The sequence below is a fragment of the Pezoporus flaviventris genome, unplaced genomic scaffold (assembly GCF_033815535.1).
Source record: "Pezoporus flaviventris isolate CSIRO_AGI_PZ_B2104156 unplaced genomic scaffold, CSIRO_AGI_Pfla_v1 ptg000057l, whole genome shotgun sequence".
Taxonomy (NCBI): Eukaryota; Metazoa; Chordata; class Aves; order Psittaciformes; family Psittacidae; genus Pezoporus; species Pezoporus flaviventris.
The window spans coordinates 7,931,579-7,958,527 of record NW_026892605.1 but is presented as its reverse complement, the minus strand read 5'-3'; the positions used below and the strand labels follow the sequence as shown (position 1 = coordinate 7,958,527).

The 26,949-nt window shown below is 44.4% G+C and overlaps 1 protein-coding gene across 6 annotated transcripts in view; it reads right to left on the bottom strand.

Annotated features, from left to right (window-relative positions):
* The window catches only part of PDZD2 (PDZ domain containing 2), a 206,084-nt gene that overhangs the window by 69,554 nt on the left and 109,581 nt on the right, over window positions 1–26,949 (bottom strand). For 4 of the 6 annotated variants that reach the window (XM_061469554.1, XM_061469556.1, XM_061469557.1 and 1 more), the window contains one exon: window positions 16–418. The exons of 1 other annotated variant lie outside the window; for it this stretch is intronic. In XM_061469554.1, coding sequence (XP_061325538.1) covers window positions 16–418 — 403 coding nt within the window. Of the gene's footprint in view, window positions 1–15; window positions 419–21,310; window positions 21,452–26,949 lie in introns of those variants that run through there. One more of the 6 variants, XM_061469558.1, reaches the window with a different exon arrangement.

The window sequence follows — 26,949 nt, the reverse complement described above, 5'->3', positions numbered from 1 at the left end:
CCAATGCAAACGTACCTGGGCAGACTGGTCACCTATGTCTGGCACACCACCATCTGACAGCCGGCAACGGTACTGTCCCCCAGTGCCCTGAATCTGCTCTTCCCCGTTGCTTTCTGCTTCCAAGGTCTCTGGCTGAGTAACCTCCACCTCCATCGGGGTGCAGTGCCCGTTCCCGTGCTCCGGGGCTGGCTTTTCTTTGCTGTCCTTGCTGCCCGGTGTTCTGGTGATGACCCCAAACTTCCTGGTCCTTTTCCCATTCTGAGCAGCCCTGTCGCTGGGTTCTGGGCTGGGCTTGGCTTTGGGGTCACAGCTGTTGCTGTTGTTGCCGTTGGAGGGAGGAAGAGGGGCTTTGCGCTTGATGCGGCGCAACATGATCAGGTAGACGAAGCCGCCATTCCAGCACTGCTCGGCCAGGTAACTGCAAGGAAAGGGATGTGCAAGATTACTGACTACTCACCCCATAGTGTCCGCATCCTGCCCCAGCACCCCAACATGCCACGCCCCATGATGTTCATGCACCTTCTCGGGCAGCTGATTACCCAGTGTGTGGACACATTAGGACACCTTGAGGCACCAGCAAATTCTCTCTTCCCTTCAGTTTTATAGGGAAATAGTACCAGGAATAATATCGGGAATAATAACAACCCTACTAGTCATCCATGCTGATCCCACCACAGTGTAATAGGACAACTGGTAAATGCCACCAAACCTGTTCCCACCACCCAACCTCCAGACCAGCAGCAGGGCAACATAGAAAGGCGGAGTAAAAAAAGCAAAGCAGAGAGTAGTTACAATGGGACATTAAAATAAATAAACAATTTAAAACAATATTATAAAATCAGGCTGGCTTCATTTGTGCAGCAGCCCATAGAGCATTTGCATCTGAAATGAGCCTCCTTAGTGAAACTCATCTTCTGCTTCAGTGTATGTACATGCTTTGAAGGCCTCAGGGAGAAAAACATTAATAAATCAGTCACTGGGGTAAGCAGCCATAGCACTTACAGCAAAGTGTGGCACTATAAGGCATCCCAGCTCCTGTAAAGGGGCCTGGAAATAAGGTGGGTTTCCTTTACAGCAAACATACCAAAGCAAGAGCCGAGTCACCTCAACCGTGCAAGAAGCAGCCACCAAGTTCTCATAGTGGAGCGAAGTATCGCCTCCCCTCCCCAAGGCTCTGGACATGCCTTGCAGGAATTAACATCCTGCTTCAAGCAGATACTCAGTGACCTTACAGAAACTGCACCCATTGATGCAAAAGGGGACTCTAACTTCATGCCTCTTTTGGGAAAGGATATACCTCAACCCAAATTCTTGAAATATTTGGGTTCTGAGCCAAGGGTGTAACCGACTCAGAGTACAAACAAGCTGGAATTTGTACTTTGCAGGTTTGTATGTGCCCTTTCACACTCATTTAGGCCCCGAAACATACTGTTTTTCTCACTAGTGAAAGCAGCAAGGATTTCCAAGAGGATCGAATAAGCCTCTGCTGCAGCTGAAATGAGCTCTTCATTAATACAGAGCAGTTGCTGAACCTGCAGTTATCAGGGAGATGAGAAACTAGGCGTGGAGTTAAACCACAGCAGATCGTAAGAGAAAACAACACAGCACTTGATGCAGAGAGAAGAGCAGTGTGACTCAGGCATACCCCAACAACTTTTTCTTCTTCCCTGGTGCTTGTAGGCTGATTTTCCCCCTTCCTTTCTTAAAAGTTGCCTGGCCTTTAATAGAACCCTTCAAACTTATTCCTGCAAAGAGGTGACTTAATGGCAAAACAGGAAAAGCGGCTATGATAACCCCTGAAGCAAACTTACGGACAGAGGAGTAAGGAAAGCACTCTCAATTAGTCAAAGTAATCTGGACCAGCCTGGCAGTGGCTGGAAATGACATGGTGCGTGTGTATTCCTCTCCAAGGACATGAGCTAAGAGTTTCAGTCCACTTCCCAAAGCTTAGATGCTCCCTGCAGACACCATCAGCATTCAAATCACTTGTATTTAATTAGGAAGACCAATGCCCAAATGAATATGGCAACTACATATCTTCAGAAGCAGCCCTGGAGCAACACAGGAGAAGGATGAGTATGTTGCCTGTGCCAAATTTCCCCAATGAATATAAACCAGACTCCTACTCCCTGGATGGTCCACCCAGCAGTTTTCACCAGGCAAGTCTCCTCCCCCCACCCTTTTTTTCTTTTTCCTTAAACATTAAGAATATTTAAATAACACCCTAAGACAATCTTCTTTCAAACATCTGAACGCAGACAGCCATCAAGCCCCACTGGTTGGAAAGTCTCTGGAGCCAAGGTCAGCCATTTGGGTGGCTCAGGGATGCACCCAGAGCTAGCAGGACCTAAAGGGTTAGCCTAAAAAAAAAAACAAAAAAACCCAAAAAAACAACCCAGAACTAACATGGAAGTATTTCTGATTATCAAGTTAAAAGAAAAAAAAATATCTTTTAATCAATAGGGAAGGGGCAGTTTTGTTCCAGAAACAATATGGGCTGCCTGTTTTTCACATTTATCTTTCAACTCAAATTTCAAGGCAGCCAGTAAAGTTGATTAAAATTCATGACTTTTGCTTGCAGCAATACCACTGCACCCTGATCCATCACCCATAAGCCTGATAGCACTGCTTCTCCTGGCACACGTAAACAGAAAAGCAGCTCCTCTTCCACAGTCCTGTGGCTTACAAGGGTGCTGCCCACCCCGTTTTTATGCAGAGTCAGTTCTGCCTGACTCGTTTTCGTGCAGGTGCATATATGGTGTTTGGAGTTTTTTTAAACACCAATCTCTATCTCTGAACTAATCACTGATGTATTTTTGAGTGCCAGTAACCAAGTGCTTGCATTAATCAGCTACTTGATTTAGGAACTATGGGGAATGAGAGAGAACTTAGCATATGTCCAAATAAAGTAATCTGAATACAGGCAAAAATAATTTACTATTTCACCTCCACTCGTGGCACATTTATACTGTTCATCAAGTGTAAAGCTATGAAAAGGAGAGAAAGAAGGGAGGTTTTTTTCATATTCACTGTTCACAGACCGTGAACATCCCTACAGTCTGAAGCAGGTTTACTGTGTGCTGTAATAGATGCAGCTGCACTGAAGTCAGTGGAGGCGTACTGATTTACTCCATATGTTGAGGTGGCCTGCATGTTCCAGGCGTGCAGCCTGTAGTAACTCACGGGTTTATGTCTTCTTGAGTACTTCTCAGCAGTTCAAAGCACACAATAAGTTTCCATGAAAAAAAAAGAAAGAAAAAAGAGAAGTCTTCCATGGGTCAGCGAGCAATTACCCTTGCATGGCAGCAAGTGACTGCATACATCAGATGATGTCAGGTATTTCCAGACAGGGTAAATCCAGCTAGTACCAGTGATGCGGTAAGGGGCATCAGTATCTCAGTCTGTTTTGAAACAAAGACCAGACATCTTGTACTGGAAAATCAGCACTGCTATAATACCAAACTCATGCAACAAGATAGGAAACTTAATATTCCAAGAATTCGTGGTCATTCCAAGAAAAGGAGGTTAACCAAGGAGCCTGAGACACCTTTAAGTTCTGCTAAGTACATGCTGCCTACTTTCTTTTCCTTTGACATTTCTTCCCCTGTTGAAGCAGGAAGCCAAAAAAAACCTCAGGAAAGCACAGCAACCTCTCAACACTGGATGAAAGATGGGAAAAGTTGTATTAAAGGAGCGAGAACCTTCAGATTTTTAATTACTTTCTATCAGTCCAGGAGCATCCCACGCCAGAAGGGAGTAACGGGATGGATTCAATAAAATGTAATTATACAGCCTCTAGACTGAATAAAACTGCAAAAGCTATCCAGCACCCCAAATCCCATTTCTCAGAGGGTTTCATATGCACAATGCAGACAACTCTTTTTTTAGATTTGGTCCCTGTAGAGCGCTCACAGAGATTTTAGCAATCAATACACCAAACGTGTCTCAGGCATGATTAGAGCTGATGAGTACACACAGCGCTTAGCACAGATGTGGGGAATCAGCTGCAACCTCCACGCTGTCTCTTAGTTTGAACACGGTCTCCAGCTTGGATTGAGAAGGTGCATGGAGCAAAAATGTCTCTAATGCAGCTTTGATTGATCCAAATTTAATGAAAACCGAGACTCTAAAACTTACTTTTCCCCATTTTGGTTTGCAGGGGATGGAGTAGGATTTAGTGAAAGCCCTGGATCTTATACACCAGATAAGAAGCCTTGGGCAGCTACTCCTAGAGCCAGCAGATGACAACATGTAACAAATTCTGCCATCACTGATTTTAAGAATGCAAGAGATTTGCTGATAGCTGATCATACATCTGTTAGTATTAATTACTAAATCATAACATTTTACCAGCAAAACACCCATCCACACTTTCTGCATTTGCCAGTCTTTGCAAGGTACCGTCAAGTCTCCTTAGCACAGCTTGGTGTCCCCTAATGCTGCAGCAGCATCTCCCTAGGCAGGGTCTAAAACATCACTAAAACATCAGCTTGGAACCACTTCCCACTGGGATGCTCAGAAGGAAGGACCACCCAGCTGCTCCTGCTGTTTTGATCTCACCCTGGCACCAGCAGTGGTAAAACCCCAGCCCATATAAAACACCACCTTAAGCAGTGGGGCAGACTTGTTCTTCTCTGTAGGAGAGAAACCATGAAAAAGTTAATAATCCTTAAAACCAAGGGAAAACTACACTTGAAAAAGAGCTGGAAAGTTACCTCTTACAAAGCTCAATCACAGGATGGAAAATGCAACTGGTGGCTTGTATCAAGGGGGCATTTAATACTTTTTTTGTTATCAGAGCTACCAAGAGGTGGACTCTTCCACTTCCTTTGGAGATGACTTCGACTTACACAGCCAAATCCATTTCTCCCCTACACAGCTGAACTTATTGCTGTGATCATAAAAACTGATAAACTCACTGAGTTTATTCCAAGTTCATCAGCACACGTGTGAAGTGTCAGACTTGGAAAAGCTATCTTGCAGTAAGCCAGTTGTTTTATCATTTTTATATATATATGTGTGTGTGTGTGTGTGCATGTATAAAAGTTTGCAGACTTGACATGAGCATGCTGCAACAAGCACTCTGTCACATCCAATCTCACTTGAACAAATGCAGACAGCCACACTACACTACAGAAAAACCAAAGCAGATTCAGCAGCCATTAGAAAAGCATCTGGATCCACTTTAGGATCAGAAATATTGAAGAAGTATGTTTATTTTACAGTAATAGTACTATTTAGCATTTCTCCAGAACCTTTCATCCTGATAGATCAGAAAGTGCTTTGGGAATGATACACACAGAGCATCACTAACATCTCACCAGCCAGCCCACTGTGCAGCTCACCAGGGCACAAAGAAGAAACCTCAGCCAAGACGACTGCTTTCAGAGTCCCCCCCACTCCTCCTCTGGGACCGGTAATGTCCTTAGCAGGACAGACAGACCACTAATTCTTATGCTTTCCTCTGAAAGATTCTGGCATAGTAAAATGTCTTGAAACCCAATCTTCTTCAGGCTGGAAAGATGAAGGGCAGCACAAATCCTTGCAGAACTGAGCCCCAAAGGGGATTTTAAAAGCTAAACTTAACAAACTATCTCTCCAAGACACCAGCAAATGAGCTAACTTGCTTTTCAGGTAAGGCAGGGCCAATTAATGACTAACAGACAGTGACTGACGGAAGGGCACATGGCTCCTCATGAAAGTCACCTTGCTGCCCTCACTGTGCAAGAACACTCAGGCCACTGAGAACAGATTTTGGCAAGCACCACGGGGTAGTTTTCACACATTGCCATGTCTTAGGGCAGGAACCAAGTCTCCCTTAGTTGCATTCAGGCAAAGGAAAACACCAAAGTCTTGGGCAAACCTTGCTAGTGCCAAGCTTGCAAGAGGCTTCCCCTCCTTGGGCTACAGGGACACCCCATGGCCAGCCCTCTTCTCCATCTACCACAAGAACTGAGCTCTCCAGTCACAACTTATCTCAGAAGAAACCAAAGGTGCTGGTAAACCTGCCGCTACTTCAACATACTCTTATAGACACAGAGCTACAGCACATCAGCAACAAGCTCGATCCAGCATCTCATCACCGACAAGCCCTTTCCTGCCCCCGGCTCTGTGGGCGATGGCACATGCAAGGGACACGGTGTTCTCTGCCTCCCATAATAAACACCAGCAAAGGCAGAAAAGAGCAAAGTCAGTCATGGAGCAGAGAGGCTAATAACTCTCAGGGAGTGTATTCAAACAGCCCAGGGTATGCAAAGAGCTCCCAGCTCGCTTCCGAGGATGAGAAGCAACCCTCATCCTCTGGCCAAGGTTAAACAGCACCTCCCCAAGTCTCACAGAGGCTGTGGCTTTCTACGCCAGGATACCCAAACTGGTGTCTCTCTAGAGAACAAATCTCTGAATCCAGTTTTTTTTTGTCTGTGGTGTATTTTTCACTACTAAATTTACAGCAAGGAGTGCAACTAGACCTACTGAAATCCTGGAGTAAAAATGAATTCAGAAGTTAATTTCAATGTATATTTCTGTGGCCTTTTATAAGTCAGTACACGCATGTTTGGTGCTGATTAGACCCAGTCCCCCACCGCTAGATTAAAACTGCCTGTAGCTTTGAGCATCACACTGTTGGTGCTCACCGTGGCGATGCTCAAGCTGCTTGCAGGCTGGCTGCTGGTATGTGTACAACACAACACCACAGCAACATCTTGGAATGGCAAACGGATGGGAACACTGTTCACCAGAGAAACCAAACCACCAAGAATTTAAGACCAACAGGAACAAAGAGTCAAGTGCTGAAGAGCCTCTGGGCAAACACACCTGTGTTAAGGCTCAGCAAGAGGTCTCAGACAAGACCTCTTTGCCCACCATGAAATCCTGAGCTCCCAGAAAAGGGAGCAGAGGGAGGATTGCTGCTGTGTTTTTGTGGGCTCACTGCCTGCTTGCGTCTTTTGCTGGAAGATAAGATTCAGCCTTATGACACAGGACCATGACTAAAGCCTGGTGAGACACCTCATTCTACCTGGTATTGATGCAATGATATGGCTTTGAGTTTGGAAGAAATTAATTCCTTTTCTTTTGCTGTGCTACAGTTTCCTTGCAGCACCTCAGGCAACTCCTTCCAGTGCCAGCAACATGTTTTGTCTCACAGAGCTGCTGCAAGGTCTAAGGTGGTGAAGCCATTGGTGAAGCCTTGAAGTATTACAGTTTCACAACCCCCTTAAGGTGTGGGATCAGCCAAGACCAAACACCACCATGGATTTCCTCCCACCCCGTACGCTGCTCAGGTGCTGGCACAGTCATCTGAGCAACAGCAAGGGAACCAATCCAGCTTCAAATTAAGCCAGCCAAAGCAAACTGAATTCAAACACTCAGACCTCAAGATGGGGAGTTTAAGCCCAGCCCAGTGCTCTGATCTGGCCACAGGAGTGCAGAGGCAGGGACAGAAGAGGAGGGCAGCAGTGGCAAGGGACAGTGCTTCCGTTCCCACCAGCAGCTCCCACCTACCTACAGCATGTCACCAACAGCCCCAACTCCTGGGGCTGCAGCCCCAGGGAAGGGAGTTGCCCACATGGTGCAGACAGAAGCACTGGCTGGCTTTAGTGGGATGGCATGCATACCTCCTGCTTCAGAAACCAAAAGGATAGACACCCTTGATGCAGATAACAGAGCCCAGCTGAATCACATCCCCATTCCAGGTGTGGAAAGGAGACATACTAGATCCTTGTAATTATGCTGGCACAGCATAAACCCCACATTCCTGCCATGCATGTTATAGAGATACCTCAGAAGCAAGTCCAGGGCTTGCAGAGAGTGACAAGCAGAGCAGGGACCTCCAAAACACCCAGCAAACAGGTGAAGGATGTCAACAGCGACACTGAGCCGTCTCCTCTCTTCTTTGAGTGACCCTAACCCATTCATTTTGTGACACCCTCCCAGAACAAATACTTGAAGAGGATGACTTGAGGAGCTGCACAGCTTCTCCACAACTAAGGAACCCTCCAAGCTCTGACAGACATCCTAAATCTAACAGATTACACAACTGCAGTTATTTTAAAATCCTTTGGGATTTGTTGATTTATCAGCTGTGAACAGAGCAGTGACATTGCATTTAGACTGCAGAGATTTTGTACTCAAGCTTTACAAAGGACCTGATCCTCCTAAACACACATCTCTCCCAACAACACCTAAAAGTCCTGAGAGACAGACATAGTGCTTTTGGGGTCGGGGTCCTAGAAACACACTAACAGGTACTAAAGACACAAATTCTATTTTTATCTTGGCTAGCAGCAGAGTGTACAAACAGAACTGGCCTAATCCAGTCAAACCAGCACGGCACTGAATGCTCCAATTTGTTAGTTCATAGCTCTGCTGCAAACAGACATTTAGCTGGCTATGTGGCCATGCTCACAAGTATCATTTCTAGTTACAAAAGTGAGCAATTTAAGATGAATAATTGCCAGTTTAAAAATTATAAATACTAGCTTTCTACCTTTTCTGCAACAGGCAAAAATGATGAAGTTACAACTGGGCATTAGCACCTGCAATTATAACTCGATCCATGCTGTGTTATTGCTGTTCAGATGCATCTTTCCCACCATGAAAATTTCCTGCCGTTCTGAAGGCATGCTCCTGAAGCTCCAGGCATTACGAGCACAAGCTTTTTGTCAGGCACCCTGTGCAATCAATTCTTAATTCCCAATCACCCTCTGTGCACTTGCTCTCTTCTTGAGGACTTGGAGACAGGTCAAATTTTACACCTCTCCTATGTTTTTGCCAAAGAAGGCATCAATCCTTCTTCCTCTTGGCCCCAGAGGTGGATGCACCCTCCCCTGGGGGACACGGAATGGCTAGACAAACTCAGTTGCTTCATGCCTCTTGGTTAACGCAGCTGCAACATAGGAGTGAATGAGTACGTTCGTGTCACTAAACCCACATCCAACCACCACCACTGTCAACAATGGAGAAACTCTCCTTAGTCCACTTTTACCAAATATTGTTTTCCAAAACATACCTGCCCTCCTCAAGCAAGGTTTTACTGGACTCTTAACGTAGCATGGGGCAGTTAATCTAAAGCCTTGTTACTGCAGCATGGATGGAGGGGAAAAAAGCCTGCACATGGAGGGGGATATTCATTCTGCAAGGAGCCTGCTAGCCACTGTTCCCCCCAGTACCCCCAGGATCAACGGCTGCCATCAGCAGGGTCTGTTGTACCAGTTCAGTACAAATCAAGAGCAGTTTTGAAGCAGATTTCATCTTCCCTGTGACTGTGCTTTACTTCCTATGCCAGTGCAAGCTTCCACCAGGTTCTTCTCAGATGAAATTCAAGAGGCAGGTGTGTGCCAGGAGCACTCACAACTCACTCTGGTTGCTGTGCTACATGCTGCAGCCGAATGTCCATCAGCATTTGGTCCATAGGACCACACGCAGGAACTAATCCAAAGTAACCTCCAAAACAGCCATAGTGTGGAGGTCAGGTCTCAGCTCAACAGTTTCATCCTGCAGACCCCTCCCTTTTGGGCTACACTACTGCCGGATGTGGACATGGGGTAATTGCTCCGTGCCCCTAACAAAAGTATTCTCCAATGTATTCATCTGAACAAAGCTTGAAAAGGCCAGGGCTGTCATCTATTAGGTCCATGCATGACATTCTGCTTCACAAGAAGTGCAAGGCCTCAGAAAGGCAAGACTTGCTCACAGGCATGCCCAGCACACACACTGGAATACAAACAGAATTCCTGTTTACTTTTTGAAGAAGTTGCTGTAAGTTAGCCCTCAAAGTGTCTTCACTGATGTTGTCAATTGCAGAGGCGCAGCTTGTTACCATTAGTTCAGATGGTGGGCATTTTTATAAACAATGCTTCTGAATTAGACAACAAATCACAGAAATGTGAATTAAAAGGCACTGGAGCTTTGACATTAAAACTGAGAGACTGTGTCAAAATAAAGATTTTACTTTATTTCAGACTTATTTCCAGTAAGTACTACTTGTTTGTAAATTTTCAGTCTTGGCAAAGTAGCAACCGTGCTGTTCCTACCAAGGTGTAAGACTCACTTCGTACCTGAAAGCCCAAGCAAGATCACATTTGCAAAACATGAAATAAATCACCCAACTGGAAAGCACATTGGCTTCACGTGAATTAAAAAGGAAAGGGTCAAAAGTCACCCACGTCTGACCAATGTACAAAGAATATACAGCATGTAATGCCTCTCACGCCTCACTCTGAGTGCCCAAATCTTGTCACTGCGTTTCACGCATCACTACCTGATTTCCAGGGCTCTCCACCTTCTATCCAGTCCATTGTAGGATCACCGCTCTAAACAAGTTCTTTCTAAGCATCCAGCTCACATCCTGACCTCTTCCTCCCTGCAAACCTTTTACTTAATTCTGTCTTCAGTTTCCAATCACGTCAGGTAGCAGTGACAGACAGAAGTATTCACCTAAGAGAAACAGTTTATACTCAGAACTGAATGGGAAACTAAGCATGGGAAATATTCTCTATCATAACCTAGGATTTTTGCATAGACACAGCACCCAGGTAGGGTGCCACAAAAAATTCCATGGGTGAATGTGACAACCCCGTGGCACAAAGCTTGCTGGTGGGTCTGTGAGCACACAGGGGATGGACTGTGCCCCCAACCAGAGCTGGTACAGCAGCGCTGGGCAGTGCTAGATCAGAGAAAGGCTACACAAACTCAGTTCCTTCATGCTTCTTGGTTGCAGCTGCAATGTAGTGGGTGAAATCACCCCTTTGGGATAAAACTTCCTATTTTTCCCTATTCAGAAATTATCACAAATGCCCAAAAAAGAGAGGAGAAAAAACACATCCCATTGATTTTATCCAAGCAGCAGAGTTTTACAATGGTATTTTAAATGGAAAAGAAAAAAAAAAAAAACAACAGATATATTATACATACACACATGTCTGCAACATTGTTTTGGCAAATCACATTCTTTAGGTTTTAACATTAGTTCTAATTCCCAAAGTACCGCTTTCCACCACAAAGGGAAGGTTTTGGATGTCTGCAAGCAATGAAAATGAGAGCCAGAAAATTTAATCAAGTCTATTTTACAGCAGGAAGCAGTGTGCTGGGTTAGAAGAGACTTATTTCCAATGCTTCTGCAAGCTTACTTGAGCTCCTGAGAGGAGCCCTATTAACAGGAAGAGGCCAGGCTTCTAATAACCCCACAACTGCTGGGGGGCAGAGAGGGAAAGAACAAATTCACTGCTTCAATTTATTTGAGAGGACCAATTTTAGCAAGGGTTATCTGCTTTCAAAAGACTGCTTGATTTTCACTATTTTCCAGGATTCTTTCTAATACTGAAAACTAATTCTGTAGCTAATTCATCAGCTGCTCCCTCCTTACCAAGAGGGACCAATGCCAGCCATACAGCACCCTCAGAGCTTGTGATATGACCATGAAGCTTACAAAGCCAGAAATTCTACTAACAGCAGAAAACCAGAACCCTTAATCCTCCACTGGAGCAGCGGAAAAGTCTGAAAGTTCAATCTGAAAACACTATAAAAAAAAACCTTAATAATGGGAAAAAAGAGCCTTAACTCGGACACACAAACACACCCAGATACATGCTATTTTTTGCGACTTTAAGACAGATCTCAGGCTGCAGGAGGCCTGGGGAAGAAGAGAAAAGGAGTGAATTTTCCACAAGTGTGTTCACAGCAGCAAGGCCCTCAATGCTCCCCAAATGATGCTATTACCCATTGCCATGCTCACTGAGGGCTCAAGACCAAGCCAACCTCCCTCCAGCCCCCTGTTCCTCCCAGCCAGGCCTTGATTTCACTTGCAGCCACCCTCGCAAAGGATATTTTTGTCTTTTGAGGACCATTGCCTGTGGGGACAGGAGGTTTATTTAACATCCCTACTTTGCTCTTGGCCATGACGACAGGCTCTGCATACAGTAAATCCCAGGGATGAACTGCTTTCGGCTCTAACTATGGGCTTGCTGAACCGTGCTTCCTCTGCATGCTGCGACAGGTTTCAAACCATAATAACCCGGCACAAAGCACAGCCTCTCTTGCTCAACACTTTCCGTCAGTCACACTGAATCCTTCCTCTCCCACTGCCTAAATACATCTTTGATATTCCTGACATTTGGCAGAATAAAGGACTCGCCCGCTCTAAAAAAAGCAAACCATGCCCATACTCATTCAGTTTTACAATTCTCCATGAGCACAAACATTTCCCATTCGAGCTCCTGGGCTGGCATTATGGGGCTGGGGTTATTTTTGCCCAGGCAAGTGCATTGCTTTGCATCCAAGCGCTTCACTCACAGACACTCAGGATGCCCAGGCAGATGCAGATCACCAGCAAAACAAGGGCAACTATCACCTGGCTGAGGCTGGCACCAACCCAGGCAGAGAAAATCCTCCCCACCTGAGTGACAACCATTCACAGGGTGATACCCCCACCAACATCACATGCCCCCAGACTCCATCACTCAAGTAAATTTAGGAACTACAGCCAGAACAGTGCAACAAAAGAGTGTGCAAAGGCAGGAGCTGGGCAATGCCAGGTATACATGTGCCTGTTTGTAGTACGTTCGCCTCTTTCTGCTGATGCTCACAGTATAAAACCAGCTTCTAATTACATCCCCACTTTCTGTTTTTACCACAGAGAGGCCAAAAGGGAGAAGAATTAACAAACTCACATGGCAGCAACAATAAACATTTCCTAACTTTCACTCAGTTTTGCAACACAAACAAGACAGACATGCCCTCCTCAGAGGGCCAACGGATTAGTGCTCGAAGATGATTTCAACTTCCCAACAAACACACTGCACACAGAGAATTGCTGGATTTAACACAGGTTTTGCAGCCTGCAGCAACCATTCTGCTAGCTACAAAAGATACGAGCACCCCTCTGGCAAGCCACAACAGGGGCTGCAACCCCAGACACTGCCTTTGTTGGGCAGGTCAGGCCCCAGCAGCATCCCCAAAAGCAAACATTATTTTAACAGCGAGGAGAGCAAATGGGACTCTGCCTCCTGCATCTATGCACATAACTGGCTTTTCCCAGCAGCAAATCACACCCCTCAAGCCAAATTCATCAGGATTTGGCCCAAGCTGCAGCTTCATTAGATGTTGCCAAACGTAACATAGGTGCAATCCAACCTAGGACATGGCAGCAGAGTTAAAAATATATACCCTTTTTTTTAATTAAAAAAATAGAGACCGTAAGCTGTCACTGTCCATCAGTCATGTCAGGATACCACCCCACAATTTTTCTTCCTAAAGGTGTCCCTGAAACCCCTCACACCTCCCTCGCACTGTGACAAGGGGGGTTATTCATTGCTTTCTTCCCCTTGTAGGCTCAGGAAGAAGCTTCCCACAGCCCTGTCCCAGCCTCCAAGCCAGGATTGATGCTGCCACTCACAAGGTGACTCCGGGTACCCAAGCCCAGTGACAGGACTGAATCTGTTAACACAGAAACACAAACACAGGGGCACCCTCCTACCAAGGTCCTGCATGAGATGCACCCTGGGAAAGGATTATTACAGCATTATTACAGACCACACTGGGGTTGCTGCCCAGCTCCCAGGAAGGGTTCTGCAGGTTAAAATAACCCTGGGAGCATACAGAGATATGCCCCATCGAAGAGAATCAAGTCTACATGGCTCTGCACTGTGGCTGTAGTTCCCAATATATCACACAAACTCAGTTTCACAGAGCAACACAAAATATTGAACCACTCTCCTATTCCCCCCCCCCCCCCCCCTTTTTATTTTTAGGATCCACCCGGAAATCACCAGTTCTGGCATCAGACAGAGCAGCACCACGTCACAAGAAATCCCCTGTAAGCCTTTTGATGACTTTCATCTATTATTCACTTACCGCAAATCCTTGCCATTAACAAACTGCACTAAGGGAATCCGAACTTTCAAAGCCACAAATCTCCTAATAACTATGGCCGCTTTATACATGCTTCAGGATTAGCCATGTCATCTGGTTAGAAACTCAAAGCTGCTCTTCATTATTGGATTGAACCTGCCTGCAAACAGAGGAGGGATGGATAATACTGCCACTGATTTCAATGGTGTGGGAGCATTCATTACACGACATCCTCCTCCCGGACACATCAATCCCAGTGGCACAAATTTATGCTGTGCTACTGGGCCAAAGACACAGAAAAATCCCTTGAGCACACTAACACCAATCCTAGCAGACAGTGTTGGAGCAAACTTGACTGCAAGCACGCTTGGGCTTCACACTGGCTCCTAGCATGCAAACCAAAGGCAGTCTTACAACTATCAGCTCTGTGAATTAAGTGTGCTTTTTGTTGCTTTGAAAAATAAGAGCTTATTTAGTCAGTACATCAGCTCTTCAAAGAGCCTTCAAACTAATTAGCCACACTGAGTTACTATTAAAATACAGAGCCTATATGCAATACTCTTGACAATAACAGAGCTGGTGCTTTGGTACCAAAGCTATAGAATTAGCAGAAACTTCATCAGATGCATTTTTCTATAGCCTCCAAATTATATTTCAGACTGAATATTTTCCTTTCCTTCAGTGGATGTGGGAATTCACTTAATTCATTTGTAAGTTCAAAGCAATAATAATTTTTAGTCCATGTGCAGATCAAGAGTTTGAATATTCAACAGTGAGAGATAGGGCGAGGGGATGGAAGAGACAAACAAGAGAAGACACTGAAAGTGCTGCAGTAGAAGATTATATATATTTATATAAATTGATTCTATGATTTCTAACACTCCTTAGTCACTACTCCTTAAGGAAATGGAAAAAGAAAAAAATTCAGGCCCCCAAAACACTACAGGAAATATTGATAAATGCATGTTACCGAAGCAGAACTTTATATTCTTCCAAATATACATCTGTATCTGAGAAGAAAAAGAGAGAACTGAAAAGGTACACCTGACTTGCCTTTAGAGAGCTACCAAAGATCTGCCAAAACCAGTAGAAAGGTATATACAGAAAGAAAGAAAACAAAAAATAATTAGTACAGACCAGATCAAGACTATTACTGTGCGAACCAGGTGAGACATACCTCTTCCTGTTCCCAGCCGTGGCAGATGATTATGTACACGCATTAGAGTGTCGGTGCCTGAACAATTTGAAAGTATCTTTGTAAGAGAGCAAATTAATTGATTTTTTTTTTCTTAAAAAAGAAGGTTATGGTTGATGACCTTAAAGGTCTTTTCCAGCCCAGTTGATTCTATGATTCTGAAGTTAAGATAATAAAGAAGGTAAAACAAATACTTGCTGTACTACTGATGAGCCATACAGCTGTTCCAGATCAACTTTTACAGGACAGGGTGGGGAGGGTTTGCTTAATTTAATGCAAAGGGCACACCAGCCAGAGGCAAACCCTCCCTTTCAGACGCAGATAGGCTGTCGAGCAAAACAAAGTTAACAAACTCCCACAAGACATGCAAAGCCTGGAGAAGCAGACAGCAAGGCTCAAAACACTTTAATTCCAAGAGTTTCTGCCCATCTCTGCTTCTTACAGCATGGGTTTATTTGGCAGATAAGCCTTTGCTACTTACAAAAAGAAGAAAAGAAATCAAAGTCAACAGCATCACAGGAAAAGAAATTTCCTTTCCCCTTTTGACTTTCATTCATCTGTTTTACGTGCAGGTTTACTTACAGTGTAGACCAGCAGGCATGCATCTGAGCGCTCAGTGCCGCTCCCACTCCCTCCAAACCAGCTCCCTCTTCCTCTTCTCCTCCATCACCTGCCCCACCCACAGCACCCCAGCACTTCAGCTCACTTTCCTCCCCAGAGGAATTGCCATCTCCTGCTCCAAAGGTGTTAGAAATCACATTTCTGAACTTCAGAGCAGAACCTGGCAGTGGCTGCAGGAAAAGAGATGCAAGTCCTGACAGAGGGGAGAAACTAAACATTCCCATTACAAATCATTACAGCTACTTCATTATTAGCTTATAACATGTCACATTGCTAATTTCCCTCCCCTCCCCTTGCTAAACTTTAACTGAAGGTATTGATTGGACTTGTCAGTATGTTCTCACATAAGACTGAATTCAATTAAATGAAACACAACCAACAAGATAGCAGGTATTGAATGCCTGCTTAAAAATAACAAGTAGCAACACGCACAGGCAGGCAGCATAACCTGAAAGGAGGATGCTCCACAGCATATTTTGCAACTGCTATCTGCATGGAAAAAGCCAGCAATAGACTGTCACTAGCAACTGCCTGCAAGTAGCAGAACAGCAGCAGAGCACAGCTACTACTGAATCTTACTTCATGCGCTGGATCGGTTTAATCTGAGCGGCATCCACATAAATCCAGAGGGGCTCTATTAAAAACCAGTGCAGTGACTCATCCCATGGAGAGAAGCATAAATTCGATCTCTGGCCATCTATATATTCCTTAAGAAGGCCTTTTGTTTAGTGACAAGAATTTCTTTGTTGGACAAGCAGGGGGCTGGATCGCATCCCTGTGGCGGGACATTTCTGCTCCTCTAGCAACACAGAAGGGCATTAGATGGCCCACATGCAATGCCAGAGAAATACAAACTGTACATGTGTATGCCAAGCAACTCTGCCATGGGCACTTTAATGTAGTGCTATTGTCAATCTTCCCGAACAGCCATTACAACCCTACAGCAGCCCTAAGGCTGTCCCAAGTCCACCGAAATCTCCAGCAGCAGAACCTTGACAACCCCTCACCCTCCCCAGAATATCAACGGGCACTTTGCCATCTGCCCCACAAGAATGGGATTTCCTTCCCGGAGTGCAGTGATGGCTCAGAGCCATGGCTGCTCCATCACAGCCCTTCAGAAGGCTTTGCCAAGAAGAGCACAGATCTTTTTCAGACACGTGCTGCCATTCACCAGGAGGCACAAGACTGTCCTCGCTGCCAGCCATAACAGAGCCCTCAACCTCAACACCCATCACAGCAACAACTGCCCCAGGGACTTCCAGCTTCCACTTAATTCTCACTAAATCTCCCCCCCCCCAAAAAAAAAAAAAATTAAAGCAATTTGGCATAACAACTTTCTTGAAGACAGAAATAACCCTTTATCCCCAGCCCTAAAGCAAATCTGTGACTCCTATTTGCTGGCATTTATTCAGATGAGAAGTATCAAAACACATGGTCTCCATTCGCTGTGCTCATGGAAGTCACATGCAGCAGATAATCTCAACAAATCACAGCAGAGTACAATAATAACAGACACTTCAGCAGCTGCATGCACCCCAGAAACAAAAGACCCACATTCATCTTAATCACCATTGTGCCCTGTTTCCATGACAATGATCTCCCCCACCCCCCCCTACCCCATTATGCATTAGGACAGAAGTATTAAAAACAGAACCAGAAAAATACCAAAACCACAGGACAGGCACCTGTTGATCCTCTCCTTTTTATTTGGTGCTATCTTGATACCAAGGCACTATTAACAGCTTCATCTGTTATATGCAAAACCTTAAAATTAGCCTGTTACAGCCTTTCGCTCTGAAATATGGTAGCACTTACTCTCCCATGGACAATTTTTCTTTGGCTGGGTTATTTGATCTCACACCAGTCAAATATAGAAACATACACACATACAGATACAATGCGTAAACTCTCCTCATATGGATGCCATACAAGTACCATATGTTTTATGCATCAGACAGGGATGAAGTCATAAACATGACTGAGATACTACAGCGCCCAAACATATGTAACATATATTAGAAGCAAATGCTATATAATATTAATGGACAAAATTCTGCAGCTTGCTGGGGGACTGGTTTTGGTTACCTATCAGTTTGGATGCCAGGTTAAAGTCTGCGGTCTGGAGATGCTTAACAGAATGGCTGTTAAATCTAAGACAGTAGAGGATGTAAGACTTGGCATTTAATTCAGGACAACAATATAGATATTAATAAAAGTTATAGGATAGTTAAGAATCTAACAAAATGGTTATCAAATACCCAAAGTCTGATTAAATTGTACCTTACTGGATTTTGCACCTATCCTTTACATACATAAAACACATATATTCTATGCAGTAAAATGTGAAGCCTTTTATCACCTCAGTGGGACCGAGCCACTGCCAGATTTGTCGTTTCATCATGTTGTTTGCAAACTCATGCTTCATTTGACCAAGCAGAATCACCCCAATAATACAGTTACTGCATTTTTCATGCAAGACACTACATGTTCCTGAAAACAGAGCTGGCCTAAGCTGCCTGTGTTACCAGAACACAAGAGGGGACAAGGGGCAGCATTTTCCTCACAAAGCCCTCCTTGTAGTGACTCTGACTAAAGCCCCTTACTTTGGGGAAGTTTTTGGCAAGGACCCTATAGAAATGAACTGGCAAGCACAGAAAGATGTTGTCAGCACTCCACATGTTCCTGCCCCTTGAAAATCTTAATGTATCTTCCAGTTTAGAGGTTACGCTTCCTCTCCAAATGTTTTGTTCGCAACCCTCCCCTAGCATTTTCCCTTTTTTTTGCAAGGGAAAAGAGACACAAGTTATTCTTTCCTTCTCTATTTCTCCTAAATATGTAAGCAGACAACAGGGAAGCTATGCAGCTCCTTGTTCAAGTGGGAAGAGCACAAAGCCAAAGCATGAAGCCAACTATTTGATCAATACCCTTTGATTTAATTAGCTTTGGACCATGCTCAAAGCCGATTCCTTAGAACAGTTGCCACAGGCAAAATAAAGTTTGCAACAGGGATTACTTTCACCATCTGAGAAATAAAAAAGACATAGACCCTGGAGGGACTGAGGATGAATATACCACCTAGAGAGACTTGTCTTCAGCAAAGCAACAGTAGGCTGACTTACCTAGTAGGTGAATTTCTATAGAGAACGTAACCATCACACCAAACCTACCGATACATTTTGTGCCGTTTCATGTTTCACTTGCAGTTTCATTTGCAGTTGTCACAGTTTCAACTTAGCACATTATTCTTACTTTCCCTCTGTAAACTAAAGCCAGCTCTTTGGATAGGAAGGCAGAGATGGGGCCTCAGATCCACTCCACAGTAGCCACCAGCATAAACTTCCAGCTAGCTCTGAAATGGGCCACAAAGCCATCTTCTGCACATAAAATCCTGTCACCTCCCCTGGTTTATTCAATTTTATCTAAAAATCAAGACCTCTGAGCATATATACGAAACAGAGCTGTTAACAGAACATGCCAATATCTCACTAATATCTACCGTATTTTAAGGTCTATTTACCCTAGCCAATATATATATATTAATCCTAATGTATTGGATCTGGACCAGAAGCTAAAAGCCAGGACATGAGGCTTGAAGTAGCAGTCTGGCTTGAAGTCCAAATGCGGCAGTTGAAATTTATATATAATCATCAATACTCAAACTTAGTGAAGGGATGGCAGAATGATAGACTTACTGACTTACATTACTCAGTTTACTAATTTCTTTAGTAAATTTACTGACCCTGTCACAAAGCATCTCAAAAGGAGGTCCTTAACCTATAGAAATGAAGAGTGCAGTTGAACACTTGCTCTCCTATCATTGATGACACCTCCAGGAGGGGTCAACCACTACTGCAGACTCATATGCCAGACCCTACAATTCATCCCCAGATGACTGCTGAAGCCTGCAATGGAAACTCGGTGTAAGTCAGGAGCCAGCAAAGGTCTCATCCCACTGTACCCTGTTGCACACTGTTCAATGTCAGTTAGCACATTTTTGGCACCTACATCACAGAGGTTTCTCACTGCTGGTCAAAAATATGCATGACAAATAGCACTTAATGAGTTCAATGTGAAATAAATTAATCCAAATCACAACCTCACAGTATTGGCAGTGAATTAATCTCTTGCCAAAGCAGCACAAGGAGGATACAGCTGGAAAACCAGAGCCTCTTTGGGAACTTGCTCCTGAGTCCTCCATTGCAGACACTGAGGGCAATGCCAGCTTTTGGATATGCTCCACTCTGCAGCAGCCAGGACCGTGCACAACCTGCATTCCTGAAATTCAGCTCCACTTTGCAGCTTTGACACCATCTGCGGAGCACCAGGAGCAGGACACACAGCTCCCAGCACCCAGGGCTGCCCTTCGGTCCCCTCACAGTGCCTTGCAAATCACAAGTGTGGCACTGTGAAGAGCTCTGGTCTCAATAACCCACTGCAGAGGTGAGACACAAAAAACATAGGGACAGCTGCAGCTCCACTGAAGTCCTGACCACCAACTCTGCTCCCAGGGGAGAAATGAGAAAAATCCCCAGATCCTGCATGCTACATGGTGTGTTACCAAAATTATCTGCTCAGAATTCTTCCCTGTGAGGGTGTTTAGGCACTGGCACAGGTTTCCCACAGAAGCTGTGGCTGCCCCATCCATGGCAGTGTTCAAGGCCAGGTTGGATGGGGTTTGGAGCAACCTGCTCTAGTGGAAGGTGACCCCGCCTGTAGCAGAGGGTTGGAACTGGATGAGCTTTAAGGCTCCTTCCAACCCAAACCAGCCAGTGATTCTACGATCTACAGATCACCTGACCAGGGCTACTGTAGTTAGGCTGTGTATCATCCTGCCCCTGCCTTTACCAAAGCCAGTACCAACAGCAGGAGAACTCTGCAAAGCAGCCAACATTAACTGCAGCCAGGAGACCCACCACAGCCACTGCTACCTAAACCTGCCTGTACAAGAGTGGACTAGGAAAGAGTCAGTCACCCTTTTATTTTCAGGCTCACATATCAACTTTACTTCCAAGCAGATGGTAAGGTCAAACTATGACTAGGCAAAAAGCAGTTAAAGAAAAAAAAAAGTAATAAAAACAATACCTGATTCATAAAGTGAGAAATGTGACCATCTGGGGGAGGGAAATCACAGCCAATCTCTAAAGTCCAGAGAATGTGGGAAAACCCAACTATTTCAAACTTGCCTAGCACATAAGAATTGCTTTTGTCCGCTTTAAAAGCAGCACTGCTTTCACCACCAACGTGACCAGCAGTTACAAAAGGAAAAATCTCAACAAAATGCTGAACTATGCCATGCCAAAGGGCTGCTATCCCACGCCAGTGATATTCAGAGCTGGACCGTGCTATCCATTCCCATACACAGCCGCATCCATGAGACAATAGCACTCATAAAAACTCATGCAAACCCTTTCAGTGAGATTTCTGGTCTGGGATCTGATCTGATCCGCCCCTTAAAGTCAGGCTTTAACCAGCTGTGCAGTTTGTTGGCATACTATCATTTTAATATTATAACCCTTTAAACTCTCCACCCAAGAAGCATGCTTGCGGCACCCTCCTCTACCCTGACCCCCAGGCAAAGGGGTGCTGACCCCACATTCCTGCCCCATATGCATGCACAACATCAAAACCCTTAGGTATAAGGTATCATACCTGTGTGGGAATCAGCAGAAACTGCCCTCAGCTCATCTGTTGAGGATTTTCCATGTGTCTGTTTTCACTTGGCCTCTTCACAGCCTTGTTAGTGGCCAAGAAAGCTGCCTGACCATAGCAGCTGGGCAAGATGAGTCAGGGCACATGAATGTCTTTTAACCTCTTTCCACCTGTGTGCAGGGAGTATTGGCTGCTTGGCTGAATGCAGCTGGGATCAGCTCTCCCACATGGAGGGAAAACTCAGGCATTCCCAGCAAGGTCAAACCTTCCCAACTCTCAACACCCTTCTGAAAGGTTAAGGAAAAAAACAAACAAAAAACAAGCCAAAACAAACCCAAACAAAACAAAACACAAAAATGAGGGAAAGGAAAAGAAAAAGGAAGAAAAAGACTGAAAAACCCCAAAGGCTTTCCAAATGACTGACAAAGAAATGCAGCCATCATAGCACAAAGCATGTTGTGATAGCACGGCACATAATATGATATAAATCGAGCACACACCAAAGCCTCGGATGGCTTTACGCTTTGCAGAACCCAAAACTTTTGAGTTCAATAAAATAGTAAGCACCCTGACATTAATGCAGTCATCAATGCTAAATAAAGCCAAGCACAGTTGTGTTCCTTTGATCAGTCTTTTCATAAATACTATTGCTGCTTTTTGAGATCTTAAGAGGCTTTTACATTTGGAAAGTGTTATAGGGACACATCAGGAAAATAAGCAGTATTTTATTTCTTTTTCCTTAGGGCTTTTTTTTTCCCCCCTCTTGTTTTTCAAACCATAGAGAGAAAAGTTAAACAATCGATTCTCAAAGATCCAAACAATGTGTTTACATAAGGGTTTATAAATTGAAAAAGTTACTCCACATTCAGATATTCTGCACTCCTGCCAAATGTCTCCGCAGACTAATGTCCTTGGAGATAGGCTTGCACTACAGTGTTTCTGTCCAAAACATTTGAATTTTAAAAACCAAATACAAAGAAAAAAGCCCCACAGCTGGCTGCTCAGCCGTGATCTCTGGCCTGAAGCAAAGCACAGGATTTGGGTTTGCTTGGGTCAATGCTGCTGCTCCTGTGCCAGCAGCATGAAGACAGATATTGACTGAACTGCTGCTATATCCTCAAGGATTTTGGCAATCCACACTGTTCATATGAACTCCAGGGAGCATCTTGCAGGTGCTGCAGATGTTGGCCATGCAGGTCTCCCACAGTGCACAGTCCCTAGTTCAGTGCAGCCTCCACAAACTCCCACTGATTCCAACTTCCTCAGAAATACCAACCCCTGGTGATGCTGGCTGGCTTAGGTCCTTGAGCCATGCTGCTTTCTTTCCACAGGTTTTCACAATGCCCAGTAATTCAGTTAGCATTGGGAGAAAAACACAGCAAAGCATCAACTTCTATTTTTGCATCTCAAAACTAGATGTGCAGGTGTGTGTGTTTTATACCAACAGTTATCCCTCAGCTTCGCATATGCTGTGCAGCAGTCTGACCCAGCTTTATCTCATTAAACTCATTTCTGCTAATTAGTGAAAAAACATTTCCTTCTGTAACAATTAATACTTACAGCCATTACCCTTCCAGTTCACAATGCTCTACAGGCACCCTTAAATCCTTATGTCCCAATGCATTTCTGAAATAAGCTGTTTTCACAGAGGTGGTATGTTAAAATCCCACCATAAATGGAAAACAAGTTTAATCACAAAACAGAGATGTTTTGCAGTTACCATGAATACATACACCAGCCCTTATCAGGGAGTAATGGAGGCTGTGACACTACTTTGTGTTTTGATCCAAGCCAAACACGGGCTACTCACCCAGGGAGACTCAAAGAAACCTAACAGTGAAAAACCTTCAGATGCCTCAATACCATTGATTTTTAGAAAGTCAGGCCCCAATTGATCCTGGGTGAATCATAAAGGACAAGGAAACAAATCTGGGTTTCCCTGTCTCACCTGAGTGGCTGCAACTTGGCTCACACCTTACAGCACACCAAGTTCAATGCACAGGAGCACAGGAAGGGTCTGAAAAGAGCATCCAAGTCTCTTCCCACCCCCCATGGATTGAGGCAGCATCAGGCAAACATGGAGAGCAGGATGTTACTTCCCCTTTCTTCAAATGCCTCCAAGTTTTCATATTCTCCCTCTCACTTTCTTGCTTCTACACCTCAGTCATGAGTCCCTTGTCCACAGCACCCACCCCAAGGCATCCTGGCCTCCCCTCCAGCTGCAAAAAACACCTCCAAGCCTTAACACAGATATAAGGAGAATCTTTTCTGTTTAAAGCATGAGGGGCTAAACCACAGCTAATTACAAAAAGAAAAGTAAAATCAACTGACAGAGTGTATATAAAGTCTCCAGACTCAAACTGAGCCTAGAGAGGCTACAGTGCTGCAGAGGATGCCAAGAGCAGCCCCATACACAGCAACTCAGCCACTAGTTTAGCTGAAAAAACATCTCTCAGCAGCAAAATTTCAGAGATGCACAACCCAGAGAGCTGCCTTCCATGCCTTTTGGGAGCTCACTTCACCCCATACTTGTGGGGAACCTTTCATAGCACAACTCCCAAGAGCTTTTTCACTCCTACCCGAGAGCAGCTTTTCTATTGTCAGTCCTTTAACAATGCTTTTTTTTTCCATATTATTTTTTACAAAAGCTTTATAATCCTCTGCTTTTTTATCTGAGTGGAAACCACTATATGACAGCTTTAAACTTTTATTTCTTTACATCCAGTACTCCCTTCTCAGCTATAATCCTCCTATTGGAAAGATGGGTTTGCAAGTCCTTGCCTCTAGGCAGCAACATCACAGCAGCGATTACAGACCCCGAAATCCATTTAAACACCCTCATCTTTCAGCTCAATGGCCATGACTTTAATTGCATGACAATAACAACAAGAAAATTAAGTGACAATTTGCAGTTATAAACTGATCCCAACCCACGCCATTCCCAGGTTCAGCCTGCTTCGTCTGCTACTCCGGGTTCCTTTGAACTCTGGGGATGGCACATCTGAAGGCACAAAAGTGACTTTGACATCAGTGTCCCATTTTCAAACTCTCCCAGGCACAGGCTCCTGAGACATTTTGGACTTTTGATCATCCTTTGGCTCAGACTGGCATTTTCTCCTCCCTCCAATTTTATCCATGACTGCAAACGCTTAGTAACTACAAGGACGCACTGAAATTCTTGCATTTTCTTTGTAGCATGACATGAACAGTGCCTGTGCAACTAAACCGGTGGAATTTCAGCTCTGCAAATTAGAATTTTAGCTCTAATTCCATAGAACCAGACCTCAAAAATTTACTTGTGGAGGAGTAAAAAGAGAGCAAGTTACCAATGCCTAAATCATAGAAAAGTCAGATTAGCTTTCTTCTCAACAAGAATCAGGGAAGGATAATTCAGTGACGATGTAGTCAACACAATTCTGCAACAGATGAAAAATTATCTCCCCCTCACCCCCTTATAAAAACGTCAGAGGAACTGCCACCATCCAGAACAAATCAATGACGCACCCTGAAATCAGGCAGCTCCAAGAGCAGAGCTTTGGTCAGCCTGCTGCCAGACATAGGGGAAAGCTGCAAAGTTCAGCTCAGGATCCCATTAGCCCCAGCTATGCTCCGAGCCTGCCTTTCTCTTGCAGAAAACACAGGGCGGAAAAAAGCCCCTGTGGAATTCCATGTCTTCAACCTCCTCCACGGTACAGTCCAGTCCCAGATACTTTCATTTCCATAACCCAAATAATCCTTCATCACTGCAGTGTCATTTCTAGGCAGCACCTGGCACAGCTGTGCTGCACAACTGCAGTGGCACATGTACAAGAAAAGGCTTTCTCACCAGCCTTTCTCCCTGCATCCTTGAATAGCCAGGCATCAGGGCTTCCCATAACTGGAGGGCCACAGTTTCTCCAAGCTGTACCCCCAACCTGCAAAACACCTGAAATCACCATAGGTGAGAAGCAAACACTAATTCCCAGCATGCAATCCCTTAAAGTTACAGCTTTGCAAAGATTTATATATATTTTTTTTTTAGCTACTGATTTGCACTGAGGTTTTTCCTCACAGAAAACAGTTAATAAGTGGAGGGAGAAAATAGCATTTCTTTAAAAAAAAAAAAAACAAAACCAAGAACAATCTGGAAAGGAAGCACATGAGATACTGACACAATCGTTTGAAAGCTCTCTCCCAAAACACATAACACAGGAGCCAACTCTCACTCTAACAGTACTGCCCATTTGGAACAACACACTAAAAACTGGAGGATTACTTGGCTTTCTTATTTGTATTTCTCTTCTTGCTCTAAACTCTCATTTTGCTTCCTTTGGTAGACCGTAAGTCTCATTTTGCACTGCTTACCTGACCTCATTCTTAACTACATAGTAGAAAGCTGCATCCCTTGTTGAATCTCTTCCAGATGTTCCAGCAGCAAGCACCAGCACCACTCTCTACACACACACAGCCCAACAGTTCATTGTGCTAATTAATAATCTGTCTTCAGAACAGACAGTAATCAATGAGACCTAATGAACATACACAAACCTTGTATGTCACAGCCATTGTCACAATGACGTGGCAAAAGGGCTCCTGATCATACAAATGGGAGCTGGGAACGCTATGATAGAGAGATCTCAGATACACCTATGCTGCAGGCTGAAGTGTCCAAGGTGGCTTTGTACACTCCAACCACAAGTGTATGGACTTGCCCACAGCACAATTTACTCTGCTCTTCAGGCCATGGTTTAGCAAGAAAGGAAATTTAATGCCATGAAGCGGGGTTAAAATTGTCCCAACCACATGATGCAAAGGGCCAAGCTACTGCAGCTCTTGCCAGGCTAAAATATGCCACCCATAAATAAGTAAGTAAGCTGAAGAGTTAGCTATATACAGAGAGACATAAGGCCATGACGTCAGGTACCATCTGTCCTTGTGCATATGATGTTATGTACACCTTTACGTCTTTATGTACAACGCAATTTATATACAACGTAAATTATGTGCACTGGCTAGTCTAACAAACGCCCATGGCAGATCTGCATCAAATTGGAAGTGCAAGGTGATTCAGGAAAACCTAGACCCAGTATTACTGGATCATTAATACCTGGCCACAGACAGAACTCCCATGACCTTAATGTGAGAAACCATATATTTATCGAAGCATTTTCACAGGACAAATAACCAGATGAGGTCTCTAGATGCTCCAGGAACGGCACCTAACAATCCAATCCAGGACACTAAGCTACTGCTATTCAAAAACGTGCTCTCCTGACAGCACTGTCTCTTCCATATAGACATGGAAAAATCCCACCAACGTCATTTATTCATGGCCTCAGTTTGACCTCAGCAAAGAGCTCAAGTAAGAACTGAGGAATCCGAGTCTTTATTTTCAAGTGTTAGAAAGCAATCCAAATATTGCATGGGGGTTTTCGCATGTCTCAGGTTAAGTAGTCTCTTGTGTACAGCTTCACCCCTCTCACACAGCAAATTCAGCTGAAAATTAAACCAGTAAAGACCTATTTGATTCCAAAAGCAGCCTCCACAAAGAGATGCTACAGGTAAGCGGAAGGAAACAGTTCACTCTTCCCCATTTCTGTATCAGAGTTCAAGGTGAACTTTCAAATGAGAAGAGACATCTGCAATTTCTTTACCCATGA